Below are 23,798 nucleotides of genomic sequence, written 5' to 3' on the forward strand. Positions count from 1 at the left end.
CGTCGAAGGAAATTATTTTAAAGTAAACGAAGCGCTGTCCGAGTACCGAATCACCACCTTCTTAGGTGAGTGCATAGTTACTTTCATCTTACACATAGATATGAAGTATTTTATATAAACTACGTGCTATGTGTGCATATTATCTGAATACTTGTTGTCTATGCTGGATGAATGTTTTTATACATGTTTTAAATGATTTAAACTATATACGTATTATATATATACAAATATGTTGGGTATGACATGGGTAGATGAATGATGAGAGATAAAAGATGATGTGAGTAAACATAGGCAGCTATAGACTTAGTGCCTAATAAATAAGATCGGCAGCTATGGACTTAGTGCCTATTGGACAAACACTGGTAGCTATGGACTTAGTACCTGTTAAGAATTGGTAGCTATGGACTTAGTACCTACTAGATAAACACCGGTAGCTATGGACTTAGTACCTGTTAGATAAACACTGGTAGCTATGGATTTAGTACCCGATGAATAAACTATAGCAGCTATGGAACTAGTGCTTTACGAACGAGCATTGGCATCTATGGATTTAGTGCCAGTCCTATAACCCTGGAAGCAAGGGACTTCGGAATAAACGAATGCAGGATAGATGACTCTTAGGATAGATCCTTAAGAGTAAAGAAGATAATGAGGATGGGTAATGTGACATCCCTAATTTCACGGCCAGAAAAGACCGATTTGTTTATGCTTTGTTTTAAAATCAGAGTTATCTTTTAAAGAAAGCAGTTGCGGAATTTGTTCCCAAAACAAAATATGATAAAAATTATCAAAGCATTTCTTTAAAGAAATGTATTTTCATTATATAACAAAATCTCGGGATGCCATGTTCAATACAGACCAAAAACATAAACAGAACAAAATAGACCTTACAACAGTTATTTATAACTATGGATCTATAATCCGAAATCTCTCGTCAAGTCCACCAACTTATACTCTTGTGCCATTACCTGTAATGCAAAGAAAACTGAGTGGGTCAGGCTTGGGAGCCTGGTGAGCATATAGGGTTTTCAACCCACAATAATATAATCATTATAATTAATTATCAAACAATCAACTCAATTTCCCATCGCCATTATCTTCCTTAATCTTAAGGGTTTACACTAAGAGTTATCTATTCGTTTACTCCGTATTAGGCACTAAGACAATAGCTGCCAAGGTTCCTTCGTAAAGCACTAATTTCATAGTTGCTATGGTTCATTCATCGGGTACTAAATCCATAACTATCAACGTTCATCTCTACGGTACTAAATCCATAGCTACCAAGGTTTGTCTATACGGTACTAAATCCATAGCTACCAAGGTTTGTCTATATGGTACTAAATCCATAGCTACCAAGGTTTGTCCATATGGTACTAAATCTATAGCTACCAAGATTTGTCTTTCGTCTCATCCTCAAACTCATCCATCATCACACACCAACTAATTCGTCTACCCATGTTCTACCCAACATATTTGTAGATATAACATACATATACAGTTTAGATCATTTAAAAACCTGTATAAAACAATCATTCAACCACCATCTCAAGTAAATCAACAACATATAAACATAGCACGTATTTCATAGCAAATACTCCATATCTATGTGGTAGAAGAAAGTTACCACACACTCACACATATAAACAACAATATACTTAATATATTCAAACATTACTTGTATTATTATCGTGTTTATGAAAGGGACTATACATTCACTTGATCAGAAGATGATCGAACAGCACTACGGCTTGCAATGATAGTATTCTTCGGTGAAACTGGGATCACTTCACACACTGGGTTTCTCGCGGGCAGAGCTTCGGCTCGGAAACTCTTTTCTTCTCGGGATCTTCGTGCTTCGGGACTTGATTCGGGTCTCGGGGCGATACCGGGGCTTCGGGTGGTTAAAATTGCACGTAAAACGATGTAATATGGGAGAGAGATGAGAGAATGAGCAACCAAACCCGGCTGGCCCTTCAAATCTATTTATAGGGCAAAACTGGCCCTTGCCACGTCGTGGAACCATTTTCCACGTCGTGGGCTTGGTCGTCACTGCACATCTGGGGGGCTCCCGGAGGTGTTAGAAGACTTGCCACGTCGTGGCACTGCTTGCCACGTCGTGGTATCTGACAGTTTTGGGGTTTCGCGCCCCGAACTTCAGAAATTCATAACTTTCGCATACGAACTCCGTTTTCGACGTTCTTTATATCGACGCGATGGTGAGATTATGCTCTACAACTCTCGTTTAGACTCCATTGGCTAATTTTGAATTTATTTTTAATATATTATAATTATATTACTTATATATTATTTTTAGTAGGCCGGGACAGGAAAACTTCGTTCGAAATTCATAACTCCTTCATCTGAACTCCGTTTTTGTCTGTCTTTTTATCGTTGGACTACTATCGAAGACATATTCGACTCTCGTTTAGATCACTAAGGATAGATATCTATCTACCTTAAATTCACTATTTACGTCGCGCTGGGTCGCGCTAGGTCGTGTCGGTTCTGTCGCGAAACTTCGACAGGTCATAACTTCTTCGTTATAACTCGGATTTTGGCGTTCTTTATATGCACGGAAACCTTGTGACATATACTACAACTTGGTTAAGATTACTCCTTCTAAATAATATTCCATTAAAAAGTCGTTTTTGATGCTTATCGTCTCTAAAATGACTAGCCCAGATCTACGGGCGTTACAGGTAATTGGGTTGATTGTTTGATTGTTTAAACATAATAATTATATTATTGTGGGTTGAAAACCCTATGTACTCACCGGGTTTCCCAACCTGACCCACTCAGTTTATTTATATCACAGGTGTTGATATGAAGTCAAATTACACTGAGAGATTAAGGAGATATAAATCACTAGTGATATTGAATATAAGTTCTGTTTATGCTTATGTTTCTGTATTGACGATGACATCCCAAATGTTTTAAAATGAATAAAAATACTTCTCTTCGGAAATGCTTTGATAACGTATTTATCATGTTTTGCTGGGAACAAATTCTGCAACATTTTTATTAAAAGAGGTACTCTGATTTTTATAAAGCATAAACAAAATCGGTCTTTTCTGGCCGTGAAAATGGGGATGTCACAAATTTGGAAACCACTACCCATAACGTCCATCAACCCATATAATTTGTACTTCTTTTTCCTTCCAGGTTCACTAATCGGAGGTGCGGCGATGGTGGTGGGCCACTGTCAATGACAAATCTGCGATGGTGGTGGGATTTGAATGGATTAGAGGTGGTGTTGATCTGGTGTGGTTTGGGAAGGCCGAAGGAAAAAAGGGAAAGGGAAGGGGAACGATATGATATCTCCAACAAAGTGATGCTCTTCTTTTTCTCTCTCCCAGCAGCTCCAACGACGACGGTAATATCTTCGGCAACCCATCTTTCTCTAGTTCCGGCAGCACAAACAGAAGATACAGTGAAGATGAAAGGATAGAGGGTTGTAAGTGGGGTTAGGGTAGAGATTGTGGGTTTGTGGTGCTAGGCATTATTTTTATTTTTCTTTTTAATTGTTAATAATAAACAAATCAAAAAAATATATCAAAAAGAAATAAAAAGGGTAAAATAGTCATTTTATGTCCGTCAGGGATGGTCCGAGTGAGAAACAAATATTATAGGGATGGACCGAGTTAATTTTTGAAAATAGGGATTAAACGTGCAATTTGGCACTTGAGCAAGGGACGAATCATGTAATTTACTCAAAGATATATTAAGGAGTAAATGTGTACAAAAATATTAAGGATTAAATGTGTACAAAGTGAAAAATATATTACCCTATTAAGTCATTTTTACCGGCTAACCTGAAGTAGCCGGTAATAAGGACTAAATATGTACAGTTTAACAAGTTAAAGGGGCAAATATGTACGAAAAAAAAAATCAGTGATTAAATGTTACAAATCAAATAATATATTACCCTTTTAAGTCATTATCCCTACATATTTATGTAAATAAAAGAAGATTATATTTACATTTTTAAAAGTTAAAGGTGAAAAGTAAAACTTATAGGGGCTTAATGGAAGTATACATCTGTGGGGTCACCATCCTATTTTTATAAATGAATTTGAAAGGGGTCTAGAGCCAAGACGACTGGAGATGGGTTTTTCGAAATTATATAAAGGAGCGAACAATATCATTTTTTCATTAACACCAAATGGAAAGTTGGATGCATGACGTAATTAAAGTGGTTCCATTTGATCGACATTGTCTTTCCTTTTCATTAATTTATATGCCTAATAACAATCGATACAAGTTTATTCTATTGGAAGCAATTATCTTGATCCAGATTCCAGAAGGTCAAAATCTATGGCGTCAAACGAAGAAGATGAAGAATACCCATCAATAATAATCATGAAAATCATGTCGCATCTTATATCTAAATTTACAACCAATTCAATAAGATCCAAACATAATTCCAGCATCCGTGGCCACTTACCCTTCTGGATTTCTGCTGTTGAAAGCCATCTCTCATCTCAAAACTCAACACTAACATCCAAACACCACCACCACCATGATCACCTATCGTCCACCCACCACAGGTCGCTGTCGCGGCATACCCTTCACCTGTCAAATTAAACAATAAACTATATAATTATGAGATGCATGGACTAAGAATTTTGATCCAATTAAGGTGGGAAGTATGTTTTAATAATAGTTTTATTTCAATATCTGTCGTCTCTTGGGCAAATGAAAATGCAAAAATAAATTTCAAATGGAGCTAGCTTATATAATTTTGATCATATGACGTCCTCCATCTGTACTTTTTGCTCACCTAACTTCGTAAAACGACATTACATCACTTAATTTCATTGAAATCGTGTATAAAGCCTCCTACGATCGACTCTACAAAGAAACTAGAAAAAGATCGAGCCGAAGCTCGAGTTAGAAAATAAAAATGGCGAGTTGGGTTCAGTCAGTGTTGGTGGTTCTAGCCATGGTCTTGTTTCCGACCACCGTTGAGTCTAAGGTTCGGCATTACAAGTTCAATGTAAGCCCGTTTCCTGTTTCTGATTTCCGGATACTTAATTGGTGCACCAAGTAAGTCAAAGTCCTTGTTTAATTCTGAGGGTTTTGGTACTAAATTGCAGGTTGTGATGAAGAACATGACTAGGTTGTGTGAAAGTAAACCCATCGTTACTATAAACGGAAAGTTTCCAGGGCCAACTTTATACGCTAGGGAAGACGACAGAGTGATCGTTCGAGTTGTGAACAAGGTGCCACACAACATCACTATACATTGGCATGGAGTCCGGCAACTACGAACAGGGTGGTCCGATGGGCCGGCGTATATAACACAGTGTCCGATACAAACAAACCAAAGCTATCTCTACAAGTTTAATGTCACCGGACAAAGGGGTACGCTTCTTTGGCATGCACATATCACATGGCTGAGAGCCACCGTACACGGTGCTATCGTCATTTTACCTAAACACGGCGTTCCTTACCCTTTCCCTAAGCCCGATCATGAAAAAATCATCGTGCTAGGTAAGACCTGGACCTAATTCTACATCTTGAGCGATTTTGAAAACTAAAAACGATGGTTTTTATTGGTTTTTGGTAGGAGAATGGTGGAAATCCGATGCCGATGATGTTATGAACCAGTGGGTTCAAACTGGTATGCCGCCTAATGTATCGGATGCACACACCATCAACGGCTATCCGGGGCCAACTCCTGGTTGTAGTTCTTCTGGATTCACTTTGCATGTTGAAGCCGGAAAGACATACTTGTTACGTATAATCAACGCTGCATTGAATGAAGATGTGTTTTTCAAGATAGCGAAGCATGAATTTACAGTTGTTGAAGTTGACGCATGTTACGTGAAGCCATTCAAAACGGATACCATATACACCGCTCCAGGTCAAACCACAAACGTCCTTTTGACCGCCGATCAAAAATCCGGCAAGTACTTGATGGCGATCTCCCCTTTCATGGACACCATTGTGGCGGTTGACAACCAAACCGCTATAGCCACCCTACGCTACAAAACCACCAAACCCTACACACCACTTACCCTCACCACCCTTCCGGCGACAAACGCTACTCCGGCCACCAACTCCTTCATTGAGTCTCTTAGAAGTTTGAATTCCCCAAAATACCCTGCTCTTGTCCCTTTGAAAATCGACCACTCTTTACTCTTTGTTGTTGGTGTTGGAGTCAACCCGTGTCCCACTTGTGTTAATGGAAGCAGAGTTGTCGCAGGCATCAATAATGTTACATTTGTGATGCCCGACACAGCTCTGCTTCAAGCACATTACTTTAACACAAGTGGGGTTTTCACTGATGATTTTCCTGGAAATCCGGTGACACCTTATAACTATACTGGTAGTGGGCCCACGAACATACAAACGACTAATGGTACAAAAGTTTACCGGTTAGCGTATAATTCTACTGTTCAAGTTGTGATTCAAGGTAATGGGATTATAGCACCCGAAAGCCATCCGATACATCTTCATGGGTTTAACTTTTTCGTGGTGGCAAAGGGATTAGGGAACTATGATCCGGTGAATGATCCAAAGAAATTCAATTTGGTCGATCCCGTTGAGAGAAACACTCTCACCGTACCTACAGCCGGATGGATTGTTATAAGATTTAGGGCTGATAATCCAGGTAAATATCAAAACTTAAAAACGTACAATTCAAGATGATACTTTAAGACACATTTTAGCTAGGTGTTAATTTTTAATATTAATAATTGTGGTATATGGTAGAAGTAAGTTACGGTTTTACCCTTCCTTGTAGGTGTGTGGTTTTTGCATTGTCATCTCGAGGTGCACACGACATGGGGTCTTAAGATGGCCTTTTTGGTGGATAATGGTAATGGGCCAAATGAGTCGATTATCCCGCCACCAAAGGATCTCCCGACATGTTAGGAAATTGCATTCCCCTGAGAAACTGACAATCCATGAGATTGTGAATACAAAATTCATTCAAGTGTAGAGTGCGAGGTCTTGATACAAACAATTTGTGCATGTGAAAGGAGAATAAAGTGGAACTGATAATTTTGTGATTTTAGTGGTTCAGTGGTTGATTCCATGTTGTCGAAACTTGTTTTGGTGTGTGAGAATTGCATTGTAGGTGTTTGTTGTTGATTTGAGGAAACCATAATGTAAGTTATTTAATTTTATATGAGGTTAAACTTAAATAAAAAGTTCCTGAAGAAAAAAAAATGGCAAATTACAAACAAAACGCGCCAGGTAGGGGTCGAACCTACGACTTTCTGCTTAGGAAACAGACGCTCTATCCACTGAGCTACAGGCGCCTTATTGATGTATTAAGACATAAAGAGTATTAATTGGTTTTCCAATTCTAACACTATTTCTTTTAGCTTCCATCTTCAAAAGAAATAATAAATAAAATTTATCATATTCATAGCAAAGAACAAGGTATTCTTCAAAGTATCTACACATCACATCGTGTTATTCTTTACACTATTTAGTATTAGGTTAGTTATAAAAATAATTAAATTTTTATAGTAAAACCTTTTAATTGTTAATCACTTTTTTTAATAAGTTATTAATTCATTAAGAGATTTATATTTTTTATTTATGTAAAATTATACTGGTTGTTTCAAATAAATATGAATTATTTTTCAAGATATATGAAATAGTTTTTAATTGTGAATTAATAAAAAATAATATATAATGAAATGTGAATTAATGAAAAATTAATAATATTTATATAACGAACTTGACATTTGAAAGAATTTCATTCAATTTAGGTGTAAGGTTGCAAATGAATAAGCAATTGAATTCCCTCAAGATTCATTTATTTGTAAATTCAATGAAATTCAATACCAAACATTTTCATTGGGTAAAAAAAAAATGAAAGATGTTACACGCATATTTTCAAAAACTATTCATCGTGAGGATAAAATATGCAATTTAAAAAAAGTTACAAAAAATATTAACCGATATAATAAACTAAATTATAACATAAATATAATATGCTAGAGTATTTTGGATTATTTTGTTTTTTATTCATTGCACAATAACAAAAGGAACATAATATGTTGCTATAAGTTTTTAATGAAGCCAAAAAAAAAAATAAGGCTATAATAATGGAACGAAAATTACATTGCAATTCCTATTTGCTCTTACTAACAAAAAAAAAAAAAAAAAAAAAAAAAAGCCTAAATTGTAACATTGTTACAAATTGGAAATGAACATAAATCACAAATCCAATACATGAATGTGTTGCCTTTGTAACTTCATCTACAACGATTTAAAAAGAATAAAAAAATCAAGTTAATTACATAATGTGATGTCTTTGTAACTTTTTAATATATTTAAAAAAATTAATTATCGAGGGCGTTTTTTTATTGGGCTATTTCCGAAGAACTCATTCGATTCTTTCGAATTTTTTCTTCCTTTTTTTTCCTTAAAACCCCATAAATTGAGGAAAAGAAAATAAGAAACATGATATAACACACATTAGACACACATATAATGCTCTAATATATAATGAGTTAAAAGCAAGAAAACAACTTACTTTCATTTATTAGTTTGTCATAACAACTTACTTGCATTTAAAGTTAGATATTGTAATATTTGTTGGTATTTAGCACAAAGAATTAAAACTATATACAAGTAAACATTGGTTTGTGAGATATGAACCCTGTAGCTAAAAGTGCTACCTAAAATGCAGTATAAAAAGCAGTTGCCTTAATTTAATCTTTGAATTGTTTTGAAATTAACTTACATAAATTGCCCTTATAGCTTTACGTTCTATTCATAAATCACCCACATACAAACCCTTTTTTTCACTTTATACCCTTACAACCCAATTAACTTGCCCTTTGCAACATTTTTTTTCCTTTTTTATCCTTATAATACATATGTTATTACAATAGATATCTTTTTTTACTTGTCATTTGAAACCCTTTAACTTTTTTTTTTCATTTTTATTGTGAAAAACTATATTTTTATAAATACATCTTGCAAGATCGGTATATACAATGGTATGAACTTTATATACTTTTCTACCAACAAATACAACTATACTTACTTTTTATCAACACAATTGTTAAATTTAATTAAAAAAAGATTGGACCCACCGCAACAACTTTTTTATTTTTATTTTTATAGTTATGTCATCTATATTTTTGTAGATTATTCAAAAGCTTTCAACTAAATAGTCTCTAAACTCTTTTTAAATTTCCTTATATCGAACACTGTACTATTTCTATTTAAAGTTATAGTTTTATTGATTATTTAAAAACCATCAAACTTAAAAAAACAGTCTCTTAACTCTTCTTAACTTTTGATAATTCACTCAATGTTTATTTCTTTTAAACTTTTAGTATTTTTAAGTTATGATATCCTCATGAAAAACACACACGTAGGAACCTGCAACAAAATGCGGAGTCAAATACTAGTTGTGTACACATAGCATTTCATAATCAATTTTAATGAACAAAATGCTTTAATGCCAAGTAGGATGCAATTATTCACTGTACTTTGAAATATGGCTAGTGCTAAATATTAAAATAGAAATGGATAATAAGGCAAACATGCAGCTTTAATAAATCACATGTATATTTATTTTCAACATCAAACTGAAAATAGGAAATAATGATTCTAAAAAAAATTAATATTATGATTTTTACACATGGTTTTACTGCATTTTTCTATTATTCCCAAAATACCATTTCGTTTAAAAAAAACCTTTCATGCTCCAGATTATTCATATCTTTTATTTATATAACTACATTAACATTTTTTTGGACAAATATGCCCTTGAAAAACAAACTTTTCCACAATCACACCCAAACAATTCCAACAAACAAATATTGTACCATGTTTCCCTAGTTAATATCCCTAATAACTTTCACTTCTGTTTAAAGTAGTATAGAGTCAATAAAATATTTATGGAATAAAGTTAAAATCTATTTATAAATCAATCAGTGATATTCCACTTAAATCTACATAAAGGTCTACTGCATACTCGAAATAATAAAACTTATTTGTACCAAAGTCCTAGCCTCGTTACTTGTTATTTCAAAACTAAGCTTATCAAGTGAACCAAATTTTTTGAGAGCCTAAGGTATAATAACTTAATATGGAAAAAAAGAAAAAAAAAAGGCAAACATAAGCCAAAAATGGATAAGAACCTACAAAGTATAGTGATTTAATAAGAAAAAGATTGAGAATACAAGGATGTAATGGAAAGAAATGAAAGTAAGTTGATATTCCTTCCGATTAAAACACTATACTTTGTAAATGGATTGAAAGTAAGTGCTTTATTGTAATAAGAAGAAGTGAAAGTTACTATTTAAATGATTAAACAAAAGTAAGCAGCTTGGTACACATGAACGCTACATTACATACATATCATAAAATCAAAATCTTGAATATTTTTTATGAAACATTCAAAGTCGTTTGTTTCCATGAAGAATGGATCGAGTGTTTCCCACTTGAATAAGCGATTTTACTGGTGGTTAGCACTCCCTCCGCTGATTTATTTTCTAGGATCTATACCCTCTGATCACAACAAGCATGAGAACAAACCAGGCAGCTACTCATGAAATTTCTTTGTGAGTAAATTCGACTAAATGAAGATTTCTGAAAATATGAAAGAGGTGTCAGATGATGACTTCCTTATATCATACACTTCAGAAAAAATTTCATCTATTATGAAACTGATGGATTTTCAATTCGGTGAACAATCATAAAACAAATAATTAAATTTTAACAAACCAACCAAATCCAAAAAAAAAAAAACATAACTAATTAAACCACCCCAAAAGAGATGTCCTCACTGAAAGAAACATGACGTAGCATTTAGATTTGAAGTAGCGGGTAGCTTGTAGTTTGTAGCGTTTTGTTAAACGCTACATGAAGTAACATTTAGATTTGAAGCGTTTTGTTTAAACTAAACGCTAGAAGCTTCTAGTGCCGAACAAAACTTTCTGTTCAAAATGGAGCGTTTTGTCAAACGCTAGAAGTTCCCAAACGCTCCGTGCCGAACACGCCCTAGGTGATTTAAGAAATCAAAATTTAAACCAAAATTATCAAACGTAGTAGAAATCCACATGTTAGTAAACTTGTAAATTTGTTGAGATCGTCTTTTCTTGAAGAATCATTGGTGCTTCTTATCCTCAATTAGGAGAAATTAAATATTCTCGTATTTTTTCTTCCTATCTATTTAAGATGATGACAAGTGTACAAATTTAAAATCTCAATCAAATTTAAATTAAATTTAATGACACTTGTCACCATCTAAAATAAATAGGAGGGTAGTAGAAACAAAAAGTAGGAGGTTATTTAATTTCTCCTTCAATTAGTGTGGTGAGAGATAAATGAAGCGATAAGGGATTTTAAAAGACGAGAGGGAGTGTATGATAATATTGAAACTGATTTGGAATTGACTTTGTAAAAGAATCAGGGAATTAGAATGGTATCAAAACAACAAACTGTTAATTGTTTCCTAATTAAATGTTTTATTATTTAAAAAAATAAAAAAATTTAAAAATAACAACTGTAAAAAGCTGATGTGTCATTTTCAGAGAGATGTAAAATAAAAATGTAAATTGTAAGAAAATGACAAGTGACACGTAAACCTATTATTTTATTGATATAAGGAGATTTACAATGCGTTATAAATTTACACTTCTTAGAACATCAACCATGCATTGAATGTCATAGAGGAGTTCAATTGATTGTCACATCATCTTTCTTCAATCTATACAACTCTATCATTTTGTTTCCTATAATGCATTGAACTCTACAAAGTAAAATAAAATGTTAGAAAAATATAATTTATTAAACTTTAATTTTTCCCATTAAAAAGTTCAATGACCATTAAACTTAAAATTTATTGAATGTTAAAATCACATCTTATAATGATAAAGTTTCTTCCATTGAATGACATATAGACTTGTTATCTCATTTAACTCTCTATTAAACTTACCATTTATAATAGGGATGAGCAGTTTTTCCCAAATCCCGATCATGTACCGGTACTGTACCGAAACCGGTACCGAACCGTACTGAATTTAAAAATATGGGACGGTACTTGGTACTCCAAATACACAAAATTTGGGATTCGGTACCGCCGGTACCGGTACCATTACCAGTGATTTTAATTCGGTTCGGTACTCGGAACTAACTTTTGATCGAATTCGGTTTTCGGGAAATCAGGAACGATACGGATCGGTACCGGTTCCGTCTCATGCTCATCCCTAATTTATAATGCTCTTATAAGCACATATTCTAATACCAAATGATCAAAATCATAATTTCATAATACCATCCTCATTCTCTCCCATCAACTTCTCACACAACATATAATTATATAAATGTAATCATCTCTTTTCAAATTCTTAACACTACTATTTTTTTCGGCGTGACGGCGTCCATCTTCAAAATAAACAAGAATTAACTAATTAGGGATCATATATTCATATTCATGGCAAAGAACAAGATATGGCCACAAAGTATTTACACATCGTGTTATTCTTTACACTATTTATTTACAATGCCTAATAACTTTACACTCCTTTATAAGCACATATTCAATACCAAATGACCAAAATTATAACAACCCATAATTTTATAATACCATCCTCATTCTCTCTCTCATCAACTTCTCACACAACATAAAAACAAAACGAATATATCAAATACCCAAATCGATCATATATCATCTTCTTCCATTAATCTTCCTTTTATATATCTCTCTAAATGGAATAACAGAAGGAGGGCAATCTGTTCTTGATCCAGCAAAAGAATAATACGCAAGAACATGAGCAGGATGATCCACCACTTTATCTTCACCACAATTCACCCTTCTAGAAGGAATTATCTCAATATTCCAAAAAGGTCTCGCCATAGCCAAAAAATCACACCCATTCTGCGAACCTCTATACCCTTGAACCCAAAGATACCTAAGCGATTTCAACTCCAAAACAGCATTCGCGAGTGCATGTTCACTAAAACAACACCCTCGCACTTCAAGCTTCTGTAAACTAGGGCACCCTTTCGAAAACCCTAAAAGCCCTTTATCAGATTCACCAACATACCCTAACAACATCCATCGAACATGTTGACTGTATTGACCGATGTAAGTCAAACCCTCGTCGGTCAACCCTCCTGGCCTGAGATAAAGAGCGAATCTTTTGAGTTTACGGCATCCGCTAAGTAGAGATCGGACACCCTTGTCGAGGGGTAAATCGGTAATTACGTCTTCTCCGTCGAGCAAGACGAGACGGAAGTCGGAGAGGTTTGTTAAGTGGAGGCCCATGGATTCGAGGGCGGCGTTTGTGATATCGGAGACGTAAACGGCGATGTATTCGAGGAGTAGACAGCCTTTGGCTATGGCTGTTAAGCCTCTTTGAGATACGACGCCTTCTTCGTATTCCATTTCTTGTTCATCTGCTCCTCGTTCCACTCTTAATCGTTTTATTTTTTTGCATGAATTTGCGAGAACTTCAAGTCCCCTGTCTCCAATCACTGTTCTTGTCTGTTTATCAAGAGAAAAATACAACATTTTACTCTTTATGTTATTGATTTTAGTCCACGAGATTGCTTTATTTTGTGTTTTTATTGAGAAGGGTATTTTAATTTTAAATACATAACAAAATAGTCAAATTTTATCAACATAAACCACAAATTAGGTCACGAGATTGCTTTATTTTGTGTTTTTATTGAGAAGGGTATTTTAATTTTAAATACATAACAAAATAGTCAAATTTTATCAACATAAACCACAAATTAGGTCACGAGATTGCTTTATTTTGTGTTTTTATTGTGCTCTTTTGTTGAAGGTATGTTGTTAAAATACATGGCTAAATAGTCGATTTTCTTGATTTTCTTGAAAAAGTTACAGTTTTTAACGACAAAAACAAAGACGAAAAGACCTTTTTTTTTTTTCAATTTCATCGTTACCAAGAAACCGAAGTTATTGATTTTTGATACGTGACATTTTTAGTATATTCTAGAATGACTTCTATTTTTTGTTTATATGATAAATGTTAAAATTAAAAGATCCATTTTTTTACTGTTATAAATGTCAAAATTAAAAGAAAAGGCTTAAGAAAATATTAATAGAGTAGGAAAATGGATAAAGAAAAAGATAAAATGATATTCAATTTCTCTTCTAGATTATATTAAAATTTAAAACATCAAGCATCAATTTTGGTCCACAAGATTGCTTTATTTTGTGCTTTTGTTACTTCAGAAGTGTATTTTACATACACGACAAAATAAATAGTCAATTTTACTAATTTGCTTGAAAAGTTACCATCTGTATGCAACTTTTAATGTTGGGTCCTTTCAAAAGAAAACGTCCCAATTCATGGACAACTCAACACCAAGAAAGTCATGCTATCGATTTTAGTCCACAAGATCACTTTATTTTGTGTTTTTGTTGAAGGGTTTTCTAAATACATGACAAAGTAGTCACAACTTTATTAATTTTCTTGAAAAAGTTACCATCTTTGTCGTGACTCTGAAGTTGGGTTTTTCAAGAAAAATAAAAAACGAACACGAAAACGAAAACGAAAACGAAAAGGATTTTAGTTTTTTTTACCTCAAGAACTTCAAGATTGGGACAACGTTGGAGCAAGAGACAATGATCCTCTGTGTCAAGAAGAGCATAAAGGAGATCAAGTTTCTTGAGCCTTGATGCAAAAGGAAACACAATTGGCATTTCAGAACTACTCATGTAATTTAGACCTAAACGACATAATCTTGGAGGATATGCCACGTCACCATACCCTCCTGCTTGATCATTAAAGCAACCCCCACCGAACTCTTGTAGTGAAACAGCTGCCCGAAAGAAGCCAACAAGATCCAAGATCTCACAATCCCCAATTTTGACTGAAACTAGAGACTTGCATTTTGTAGCTATGAGTTCAAGATCTTTAAAATTTACTTGTGAAAGATCTGTCATGTAAAAGTTTAATGTCTCAAGCATGGTGTTGTTCAAAGCAAGCTCATGTAGCCATTCTCCATCTTTTTCTGTTACTTGGCTCTCTTCAAGAAACAAGGTTTTCAAGTTCCTGCAATAATTTGAGGGGTATTTTAGACATTTGACAAATAGTCTTAAACTCTCTTAAGCTTAGTAGCTTACTCTATATGTTTTGTCGAATGCTGTGGTTTTGATGGATGACAGAAGTATTTTTTATATATATAACAGATCAATATTTTGTCTTTTAAGGGCAAGTTTTCTAATTACAGACATCATAATTGAATAGCAAGTATTCAAAACTTCAACCAACTTGATGTTGACATTAAATGCAATAACAAGTTAACAACTGCTACACAAAGAAAGTTTTTAATAATCCAAATGAAATTGTTAAAAAAACAACATATCAGAAGACAAATACACAATAATCATGACATGGGCTTGTGAAAATGATGCACATATACAAAATAAAAACATCTAGTATTTGAAAAGATAATGATCAGATTAAGCAGATTAGGGGAGAAAAAAAGAAGATGAAATCGCATGATATGATTGAAATTGAAATTATTATGCAAAAGAGTAAATTTTTGAACGATAAGATACCTGCAAAAACGTGAAATATGCAACAGTCCATCGGTGGAAAAGCCAGAGCACTTATCAAGCTTAAGAACCTGAAGAACATGGCCACGAGCTCTTGCGAGTACCTCAAGATCTTCATCCGTCACAATCATCCGTCTAAAGTGCACAGCCTTTAAGCATCTGAAAGATCTCGCAAATTCCTCAACCCATGGCGTCACAAACCCGCCCCAATCCTCCGGGATCAAGTTATACATGGCGGCGCGTGGTTTCCCTTTTAACTTCAACGATTCCAGATACGGGAACCTCCGCCATAGCTGCTCCGGCGTTGACGAGTAACACAACGCTATTGTAACGTGCTTCCGAGTCTGCGCATCTAACTCGTACCATCTCCGGCACACCAAGGAGACTGATTGCCGATCACGGGAGTCATGTATGTAAGGAATCACGCATTCGAAAACGACATCCGACATGCCGTGAATCCTGTGGAAGTTGTAACTCCGATCTTCCATGATTAGATTCGAAACACACAGTGATGAAGCTTCGTTTACCTCAAGATTTTCAACTACATGATTGAATTAAAATAAAACAAGTTGATGAATGAGATGTGATAGTCGATATTCATGGAGAAAATAAAGAAATATCGGTTTAATATATAAAAATTGGGGATGATTGAGATCCACGAATGATAAACTAGAGAGATAGTTGGAGTGAGTGTGGGTGATGGAGGTGTTAAATGTTAATTGGGGAGAGACAAGTGGTTAGAGAGAGAAACCTTTTTTACTCTTTTGCCAAAAACTAAAGTGGATAGAGAGAGAAACTTTTTTTTCACAGACAACTATCAATCTTTAAAAAAGGTTAATGTTGTTTGTAGATAAGAATTTCAAATATTTATTTTTGCTTATTATTAAAAAGGTTAATGTGTTATTTATTTTTTATTTTTTTGAAAAGCTGAATATCAATAAATAAATAAAGTTAGAAAGTACAAACTAGAAAGGAAAACACTGTAAAACAGAAAATAAGGATTATAGCCAAAGACTATATTTTAAAATAGTATCCCAAATGTTATGATTGGTAGTGCGTAGGGGACGCAATGTTAAACCTTAAATGTTATGATTAATAGCGGATCATTATATTTGTTAAAGTGTGATTTAAGGTCTTAATTATATATATAAAATTAATCATTATCTATATTTATTACCGTTCATTTTTATATACATATACAACTTAAGATAGTTTTTTCTTAAGGTACGACGTTAGGTATAAACATTAAAGTCATCACTAGCTTTTTAGAGCCATGACCACAACAAAAAAATAAAAATGAAAAAAAAAACTAATTTTACATGATAGGATACTCAAATGTGAGCTTACCAGTAAGACCGGAGGGTGTGGGAGGGACTCTTCCCTCATTTTTGGTGGGCCATACCCCTTTTTCCTTCATTTCCCTTTCCCTCACCTAAAAGCCAAGGAATGGATGGTAAGTCCCTCACTTTTTTTTTAATATATTTCATACATATATTATACTCATTTTGTAGGGAATTAAAAACAATGAATTTTGATATATTTTTTATATTTTTATAGTATGTGTATAATTTTATAAATGTTAAAAAAGATTAAAAAAAAAAAAAGTTGACCAATAGCGTGAGGAGAGAAAGTGCAGCACCCCCTCCCTCCACCTCTTTTCCCGCGTTTCTTTCCCTCACCCACGGAGTGGTGTGCAGGAGTGAGGGAAGCTTCCCGCACCCACTCCGTCTAGCCTAATAATATAGGGAAGGGAAAGGTCATCCCAAATTAAGAAAATGAAGACTAGGACAGGGATAAAAATGGAGATGACCTCATGTCCTTAAACCGGAGCCCAAGTAGCATAAGTTATAAGGAAAAGCAAAACGTGCCAAAAAAAATAGTAAGAGACATTTAGTTAAGGGAAAATGACTTGTAAGGATAACAAACTCTCGTTTTGATTACTTTCCATTTTTTGCATACCATGTCCCATTGAACTTATTGTAGTTGTTCAAAAGATATCATTATTACTAGGTATTGAAGATTTCCGATGAGTATGTTACTCTAGTCGTCTTTTCCGGCGAGTTTTCAGCAAAATGATTTTAGAAACAATTTTATATCTAAAAATGATTTCAAGAACACTCACTTCCATATGTTCATCTGTTTTTGTAAAACATTTTAGTTTTCGAGTCTTCGTTCAAGTATAATTTATGGGTTCATATTCAAGAACACACAAAAAATTCTTGAGTGTGTTCATCAGTGAGATTGAAGGTCCAAAAAATGAAGGGTTGAAGGTCAAAAAGCGTAGGGTTGAAAGTGTGTGTCGGATTTGAGAAAACAAGCACGTGTTCATCTTCATCGTGTCCAACAAAACCCAGAAATAAAAATCCTCAAGTTCCATAAATTGATTTGTCTCAGACATGTTTGTGTGTTCTTCATCTTCACATGTTCAAAAACATTTTGGTTTGAACACAAATCTTCAAATATCCAAATGATTTTAGGAACGATTTCATATAAAAAAATGATTTCAAGAAAACACAAACACTTAAATCTAGTTCATCGGAAATCAAAGCAAAATATGGCATCTTGTTCGTGTTTTTCAAGAACAAACCCAGAAATCGACGTGTGTATGTTTATAAGGCTTCAAGCTTCAAGAATACCCACCAAAAAGCTACAAAGATCGAACAGATTCTTCTTGTTCTTGAAGACCCACAAAACGCAACCCTTGAAATTGAAGGTTTGAGTTTTTTGTGTTCTTAAGTCGTGAGTTTCAGAAATAAAAACAAATAGAGACAATTTTTTACACAACACATCTGAAATCATTTTATGGGTAAGAGCTTCAAGAAATTAAGATCTTCGTTTCTTCTAAAATCATTTCTAATGAACGAACCCTAGATTTTAGGGGTTTGATTTTCAGGTTTTGGCTTTGAATCTAGATTCTTGTGAGTTCTTCAAACCTTGATTTTGAAATCAATTTTAAGGAGCACACCCTAAAAAATCTAGATTTCAGATTTGTGTTCATGTGTGTGTTCAAATTGCTCGGAAAATTCATATTGTTCATCGAAAATTTTATGTTTGGCCGGAAAACACATAGGTAAATGATGTACAAAAAAAAACTAACCAAACATAAACAAAACCAAAAGTTTGTTATCGTCATGAGTCATTTTCTTTTCGATTAACACGGATGTTACATGTTTGGGTGTTCGTATTGCCGTCCGACCATGTCAAACTTGTGACAAATGTTGGAAAAGCGATCTAAGTACTTTGAATTTAAATGGTCCCTTAAGAGGGTACATAGTACTATAAAAAGAGTTTTAGAAAATAGAGTATTCCAAACACAAAATCTAGTAGAATTTTAATAATAAATGATTTTGTAAAAGCCTTTATTGTGAGGCAAATAAATTATAAATATGGGGTTTGATTGTCCCGTTTTGTTTTACATTAATTGATATATAGTTAACTATAAAACATCTATTTATTAGAATAGTTCTACTTTATTATTTGTTTGAATCATTTTTAATATTGTTGTTTTATTACATTTTTCCAATCGTAAGACATATATTGGCGTGTTCGGCACAAAGTGTTTGAGAGCTTCTAGCTTCTAGCGTTTGGCAAAACGTTTCATTTTGAACGGAAAGTCTCGTTCAACACTACAAGATTCTAGCGTTTAGTTTAAACAAAACGGTTCAAATCAAAATGTTATTTCAAACGCTACAAGCTACAAGGTACCAGTTACCAACTAATTTTGCTGAACACATCCATTGTGTATCTCATATTTGCATTGAACCTGTTACTATAATTAGAGACTAATATAGTAACATACATAATTATAATGACGTATGATATGCCTACGATTTAAATTTATATTTTAAGCCTAAAACTGAATTATTGTGATTAGGCTTCTTCTTATCAATTAAAAAAAATAAAAAATCAAAAAATTTGTTACCATCACGTGTCTTTTTCTTTTCAATGAACACAAATGTTTCATGTTTGGGTGTATGTGTTACCGTCTGATCATGTCAACTTGTGGCAAATGTTGGAAAACAATCTAAGGGGGTGTTTGGATAAAAATATTTTTAGCTTATTAGTTTATTGCTTATTGCTTATTGTGGTGAGAATAAACAGTTTTTTAAAAAGTGTTTGGATTATCTTATTGTGGTGGTAATAAGCAATAAGTAATAAGCATTTTTAAGTGTTTGGCAAACAAAACAACTTATATGAGTAAAATGACCAAAAAGGACTTCCTCTTATATGTTAACATATTTATCTTATTAAAACATTTTTTTTATAAATAATAATAATAATAATATTGTTATTCATAAGAACTAAAAAAACAATTATCATGCTACTACATATTTTTCTTATTAAAACAAAACATTTTTTTAAATAATAATAAAAGATTTCTTATTCATAAGAACTAAAAAAACAATTATCATGCTACTACATATTTTTCTAATTAAAACAAAACAATTTTTTTAAATAATAATAATAATATTAGACCACAAATTTCGTTCCAAATCCATATTATCCAAAATATTACACAAAATAGTTTCATGCTACTACATTAAAATACTACAAAGTTTCAAAACAAATCATACGCCATTATGTGCACGAGTATTTGACCTTGAGAAAATATGTCCTGCAATCATATCGCGTACTGCACACATATACATATCCTCAGTTCTACGTTGTGTACTTGATACTTCGTCATGTGGCTCAATACCATTATTGGGTCCTTCGTCATTGCGCGGAATATAAGATTCTTCTTGCGCTATTTGAAATGATGCATCACCATTACCGCTCATTCTAATGTAATTGTGAATCGCCATTGAAGCTAGCACAATTTTAACTTGGGTCTCGAAGTCGAAATTTACATGCATATCTCTTAGTAACACCCATCGAGCCTTCCAAACTCCAAAAGTTCGTTCAATTATATTGCGAAGTGACGAATGATAATATTAAATTTTTCTTTGAAGCCTTTTGGTTCCCGCGAGGCAGAAGTCTGTCCACGTCGAAAATCGGGAATATGATAACGGATGTTTGAACCTTTATAGGGAGCAAGATAACCTTTTGTATTAGGATATCCGACGTCTACAAGGTAATACTTACCTATACATGTACAAATAAAGCATATGATTTTTATTTATTTATACCGTTTGAAAATATAAAACTTGTATTAATAAGTAATGATACTAACCATCGGCTGGAAGTGGAAACTTAACTTCACGTCTCCTTCGCGCTTCATTGAAAATTCTCGTATCATGTGCAGTCCCCTCCCATCCAGCCCACGCAAAGGTAAAGCACATGTTGAAATCACATGCTGCCATAATATTTTGAGTAACGCAATTCTTTCACCCAATGAATTTGATTTGTTCATGTTGCGGAACAGAGGCCTTCACGTGTGTTCCATCGATGGCACCAATACAATCCTACAATTTCAAAAAATATAACAAGTTACCAATTATTTTTACAAGTACACAAATTCACCAAATAACATAACTTTGCATCTAAGTAACTACCTTAAAGTATGGATAATATCGAGGGTTATTTAAAATATGTTCTGGTATAGTTTCGTTGTAGTTAGCATTTGGTTTGATGATGTCCTTACTAAGGTTAACCACAGCATCCAAGACTTTATGAAAATGTCTATGGATTGTTTCTCCAGAATGATTAAAGAACTCTTGAACTAAACAATTTCCACATCCATGCGCTAAGTACAACAAGAAATACCAAGGGACTCTTCAATAGATACACGACGTGATTTCTTTAACCCATAATGTGCAACAAGATCCCTACATAACATGTTGAAAACCGAGACTTCTAATCTGAAAAGTTGATAACATCGGCTCTCATGATCGTTAAGTATTTCATTGATAAGCATGCTTCCTGTGCGCGTAGATGATCGGCGACGTCTACGCACGTTTTTCGATTTCTGAGTCAATAGTAACCCTTTGACAGCAAGCCCACATAAAAGAAGTGTTTGAATCTCTTCATTTTCTTCAATTTCATCACATAAGTCATCACTGTCATATGAGTTGTCACTTTCACAGTCACTGGCCATGAATATAACCTATTACTAACGAAAAGGATACAAGGGTAAGATTGAAATTCACCACATACTAGATAAAATCATAGCAACATCATTGAAAAGAAAACAAGAGCAAAATCATGGGGCAAGGGTAAAATTGACCACAAAACAAACATCAAACGACATTGCATAAAACACACACAAAACAACCGTTTAAATTTAACATAATAGTTGAAACAATAGGTCTGACACATGACAACCATTTAAAGTCTACCTAATAGATAAAATCATAGAAAAAGGAAACAAAACATAATCATGTGGCAAGGGCAAAATTGACCAAAAAATTAGAGAATGTCTGACACATGACATAAAAGGATAAGTCTAACACTACTTCTCTTTCTCTATAAGCCTCTTGAGAAACTCCATCTTTGTTTCGTCACTCTTTGGAACCATAAAATTTTGACGAGTTGGTTTCTTTAAAAATACCTCTAACGCTTCTAAATATCCTATTGAGCCTTCTTCAAAACCCAGGAAAGTAGAGACAATTGCCATGCATTCTTCTGTTGTGGGTGACTGTGTGGTTTGTCTTGAGGGTTGAGTGCTCCTTGTTAACAGAACATCAAAAACAGTGTCGAGTTTCTGTTCATATGACGAGTTTGCCATGCTCTTTCCTTCACTTTTTTCTTCACTTTTTTCTTCATTTTTTCCTTCATTTTTTCCTTCAAATTTTCTTTTCTTGTTACGCCTGGGAGTTAATTTTTTTCCCCTCTTATTCATACTAGAACTATCGATTGTGAAAAAAGGATCAACATCATCAAATAAGAGGACTTCATCAGTATCCTCTTTTCCATCCATAATATCCACAATTTGTACATCATTCGGAGTGTTATTGTCGCCAAATTCGCAAGGTACCTTAGCCTTGTCTCCAATAGCTATAGTATCCTGAAATAAAGCCTCATAATATGTCTGATATACATCCAAATTCTTATCCTTAAACTTAGCAAACTCTTTATCTTCCTATATGTACAAATTTACAATGTCATGGAAAACACAATACAAATAATATATAGTTAGATAAAAAAAAATTTAATTATTAACTTTATTTTATCATCCCACCATTCCTTTGATGCTGAGATTGTATTTTTCACGGGATCAACTGAAATTCCCGTTTCTAGTCTTGTTAAATGGTCGTAATATTTGAACTCTTTCCGCATTATGTCCCATTTGTTTTTCATTTGATTTCTGTCCAATTCTTTACCCGTTCGTTCCAAAAGCCTCTTACATATATTTTGGCACACAGTAGATTTGAAATAACTACTCGCTCTATTCCTGTTTTTTAGCTCGGTCATACATTCCTCAAGAAATATCTTGAATGTATGAGGTTCCCAATTAAACCTATTTGTAACTTTCACTTTGGTTGTATCAAAATCCATATCATGAACATTGACAGTGTCCATTACCTATATTAAATCATGATAAGGAATGAAGAAACTTTAACCTACTGTTGAATAAACATAGGCAGCGGAATTTGTATTGAATTTATGAATACAAATAACAATCAATACCATCAATAATAGCAAATAACATCAACAACAATTGATGAAGAAAATCAACAATAATCACAGGGGCAGTTTCTGGAACAAAAAAAACACACACAAACACAATCGTGAACAGCATCCTTAAAAAACAAAAGGCAATATAATCACAGGGGCATGGTGCATCACCGATTAAAAAAAGAAAAAAAAACAATCATGTTGCATCACTGATCAAAAAAAACAATCATGTTGCATCAAGAATGAAGAACAATCAATGGTTGCAGGGAAATATAGCAGGGAAGAACACCTTCGTGAACAGCATCACCGATAAAAAAAAAAAAAGGATAACCGGATGGCAGGGAACGATAGCAGCAGAGAAAAAAAAAGATCAACAACATACCTGATTGTCGATGGCTTCCAGGGACAATGGCCAAGGGAGAACAGGAATTGTGATTGGCAGCAACAACAGGTGAAGCAAACGATGGGATTTGAAGGGTTTATGGGTTTTATGTATAGTTTATTGAAGGGTAATTCGGTAATTTCTGAATCATTAAAAATAAGCAATAAGCAATAAGCATTGCTTTCATAGCTTATTAAAATCAGCTTATTTTGCTTATTCCTACCACAATAAGCTGATTTTTTAAGCATCTTATCCAAACACTTAAATTAGCTTATTGTGGTGAGAATAAGCAATAAGCTAATAAGCAGTCATTTTTTCCCTATCCAAACACCCCCTAAGTACTTT

The 23,798-nt window shown here is 33.7% G+C and overlaps 3 protein-coding genes and 1 non-coding gene across 4 annotated transcripts; 1 reads left to right on the plus strand and 3 right to left on the minus strand.

Annotated features, from left to right (window-relative positions):
* The first annotated feature begins 4,841 nt into the window (after window positions 1-4,841).
* On the plus strand, window positions 4,842-7,170 carry LOC111919723 (laccase-4). Its single transcript, XM_023915304.3, has 4 exons — window positions 4,842-4,996; window positions 5,097-5,493; window positions 5,570-6,616; window positions 6,749-7,170. The coding sequence occupies exons 1-4, from the start codon at window positions 4,904-4,906 to the stop codon at window positions 6,877-6,879; spliced, it is 1,668 nt and encodes a 555-aa protein (XP_023771072.1). The 5' UTR covers window positions 4,842-4,903; the 3' UTR covers window positions 6,880-7,170.
* A 25-nt stretch (window positions 7,171-7,195) lies between these two features.
* On the minus strand, window positions 7,196-7,268 carry TRNAR-CCU (transfer RNA arginine (anticodon CCU)). Its single transcript has one exon. It is a non-coding gene; the product is annotated as a tRNA-Arg (tRNA).
* A 5,116-nt stretch (window positions 7,269-12,384) lies between these two features.
* Window positions 12,385-16,416, minus strand: LOC111919724 (coronatine-insensitive protein 1). The gene is made up of 3 exons (XM_023915305.2): window positions 15,518-16,416; window positions 14,537-15,008; window positions 12,385-13,468 (listed from the first exon to the last, which is right to left on the minus strand). Exons 1-3 carry the CDS (start codon window positions 16,000-16,002, stop codon window positions 12,650-12,652), a joined length of 1,776 nt encoding a protein of 591 aa, XP_023771073.1. The 5' UTR covers window positions 16,003-16,416; the 3' UTR covers window positions 12,385-12,649.
* A 5,489-nt stretch (window positions 16,417-21,905) lies between these two features.
* Window positions 21,906-22,975, minus strand: LOC111919789 (uncharacterized). Its single transcript, XM_023915379.1, has 3 exons — window positions 22,667-22,975; window positions 22,298-22,535; window positions 21,906-22,213 (listed from the first exon to the last, which is right to left on the minus strand). Exons 1-3 carry the CDS (start codon window positions 22,973-22,975, stop codon window positions 21,906-21,908), a joined length of 855 nt encoding a protein of 284 aa, XP_023771147.1.
* Window positions 22,976-23,798: the final 823 nt, after the last annotated feature.

The sequence above is a fragment of the Lactuca sativa genome, chromosome 8 (assembly GCF_002870075.4).
Source record: "Lactuca sativa cultivar Salinas chromosome 8, Lsat_Salinas_v11, whole genome shotgun sequence".
Classification (NCBI taxonomy): Eukaryota; Viridiplantae; Streptophyta; class Magnoliopsida; order Asterales; family Asteraceae; genus Lactuca; species Lactuca sativa.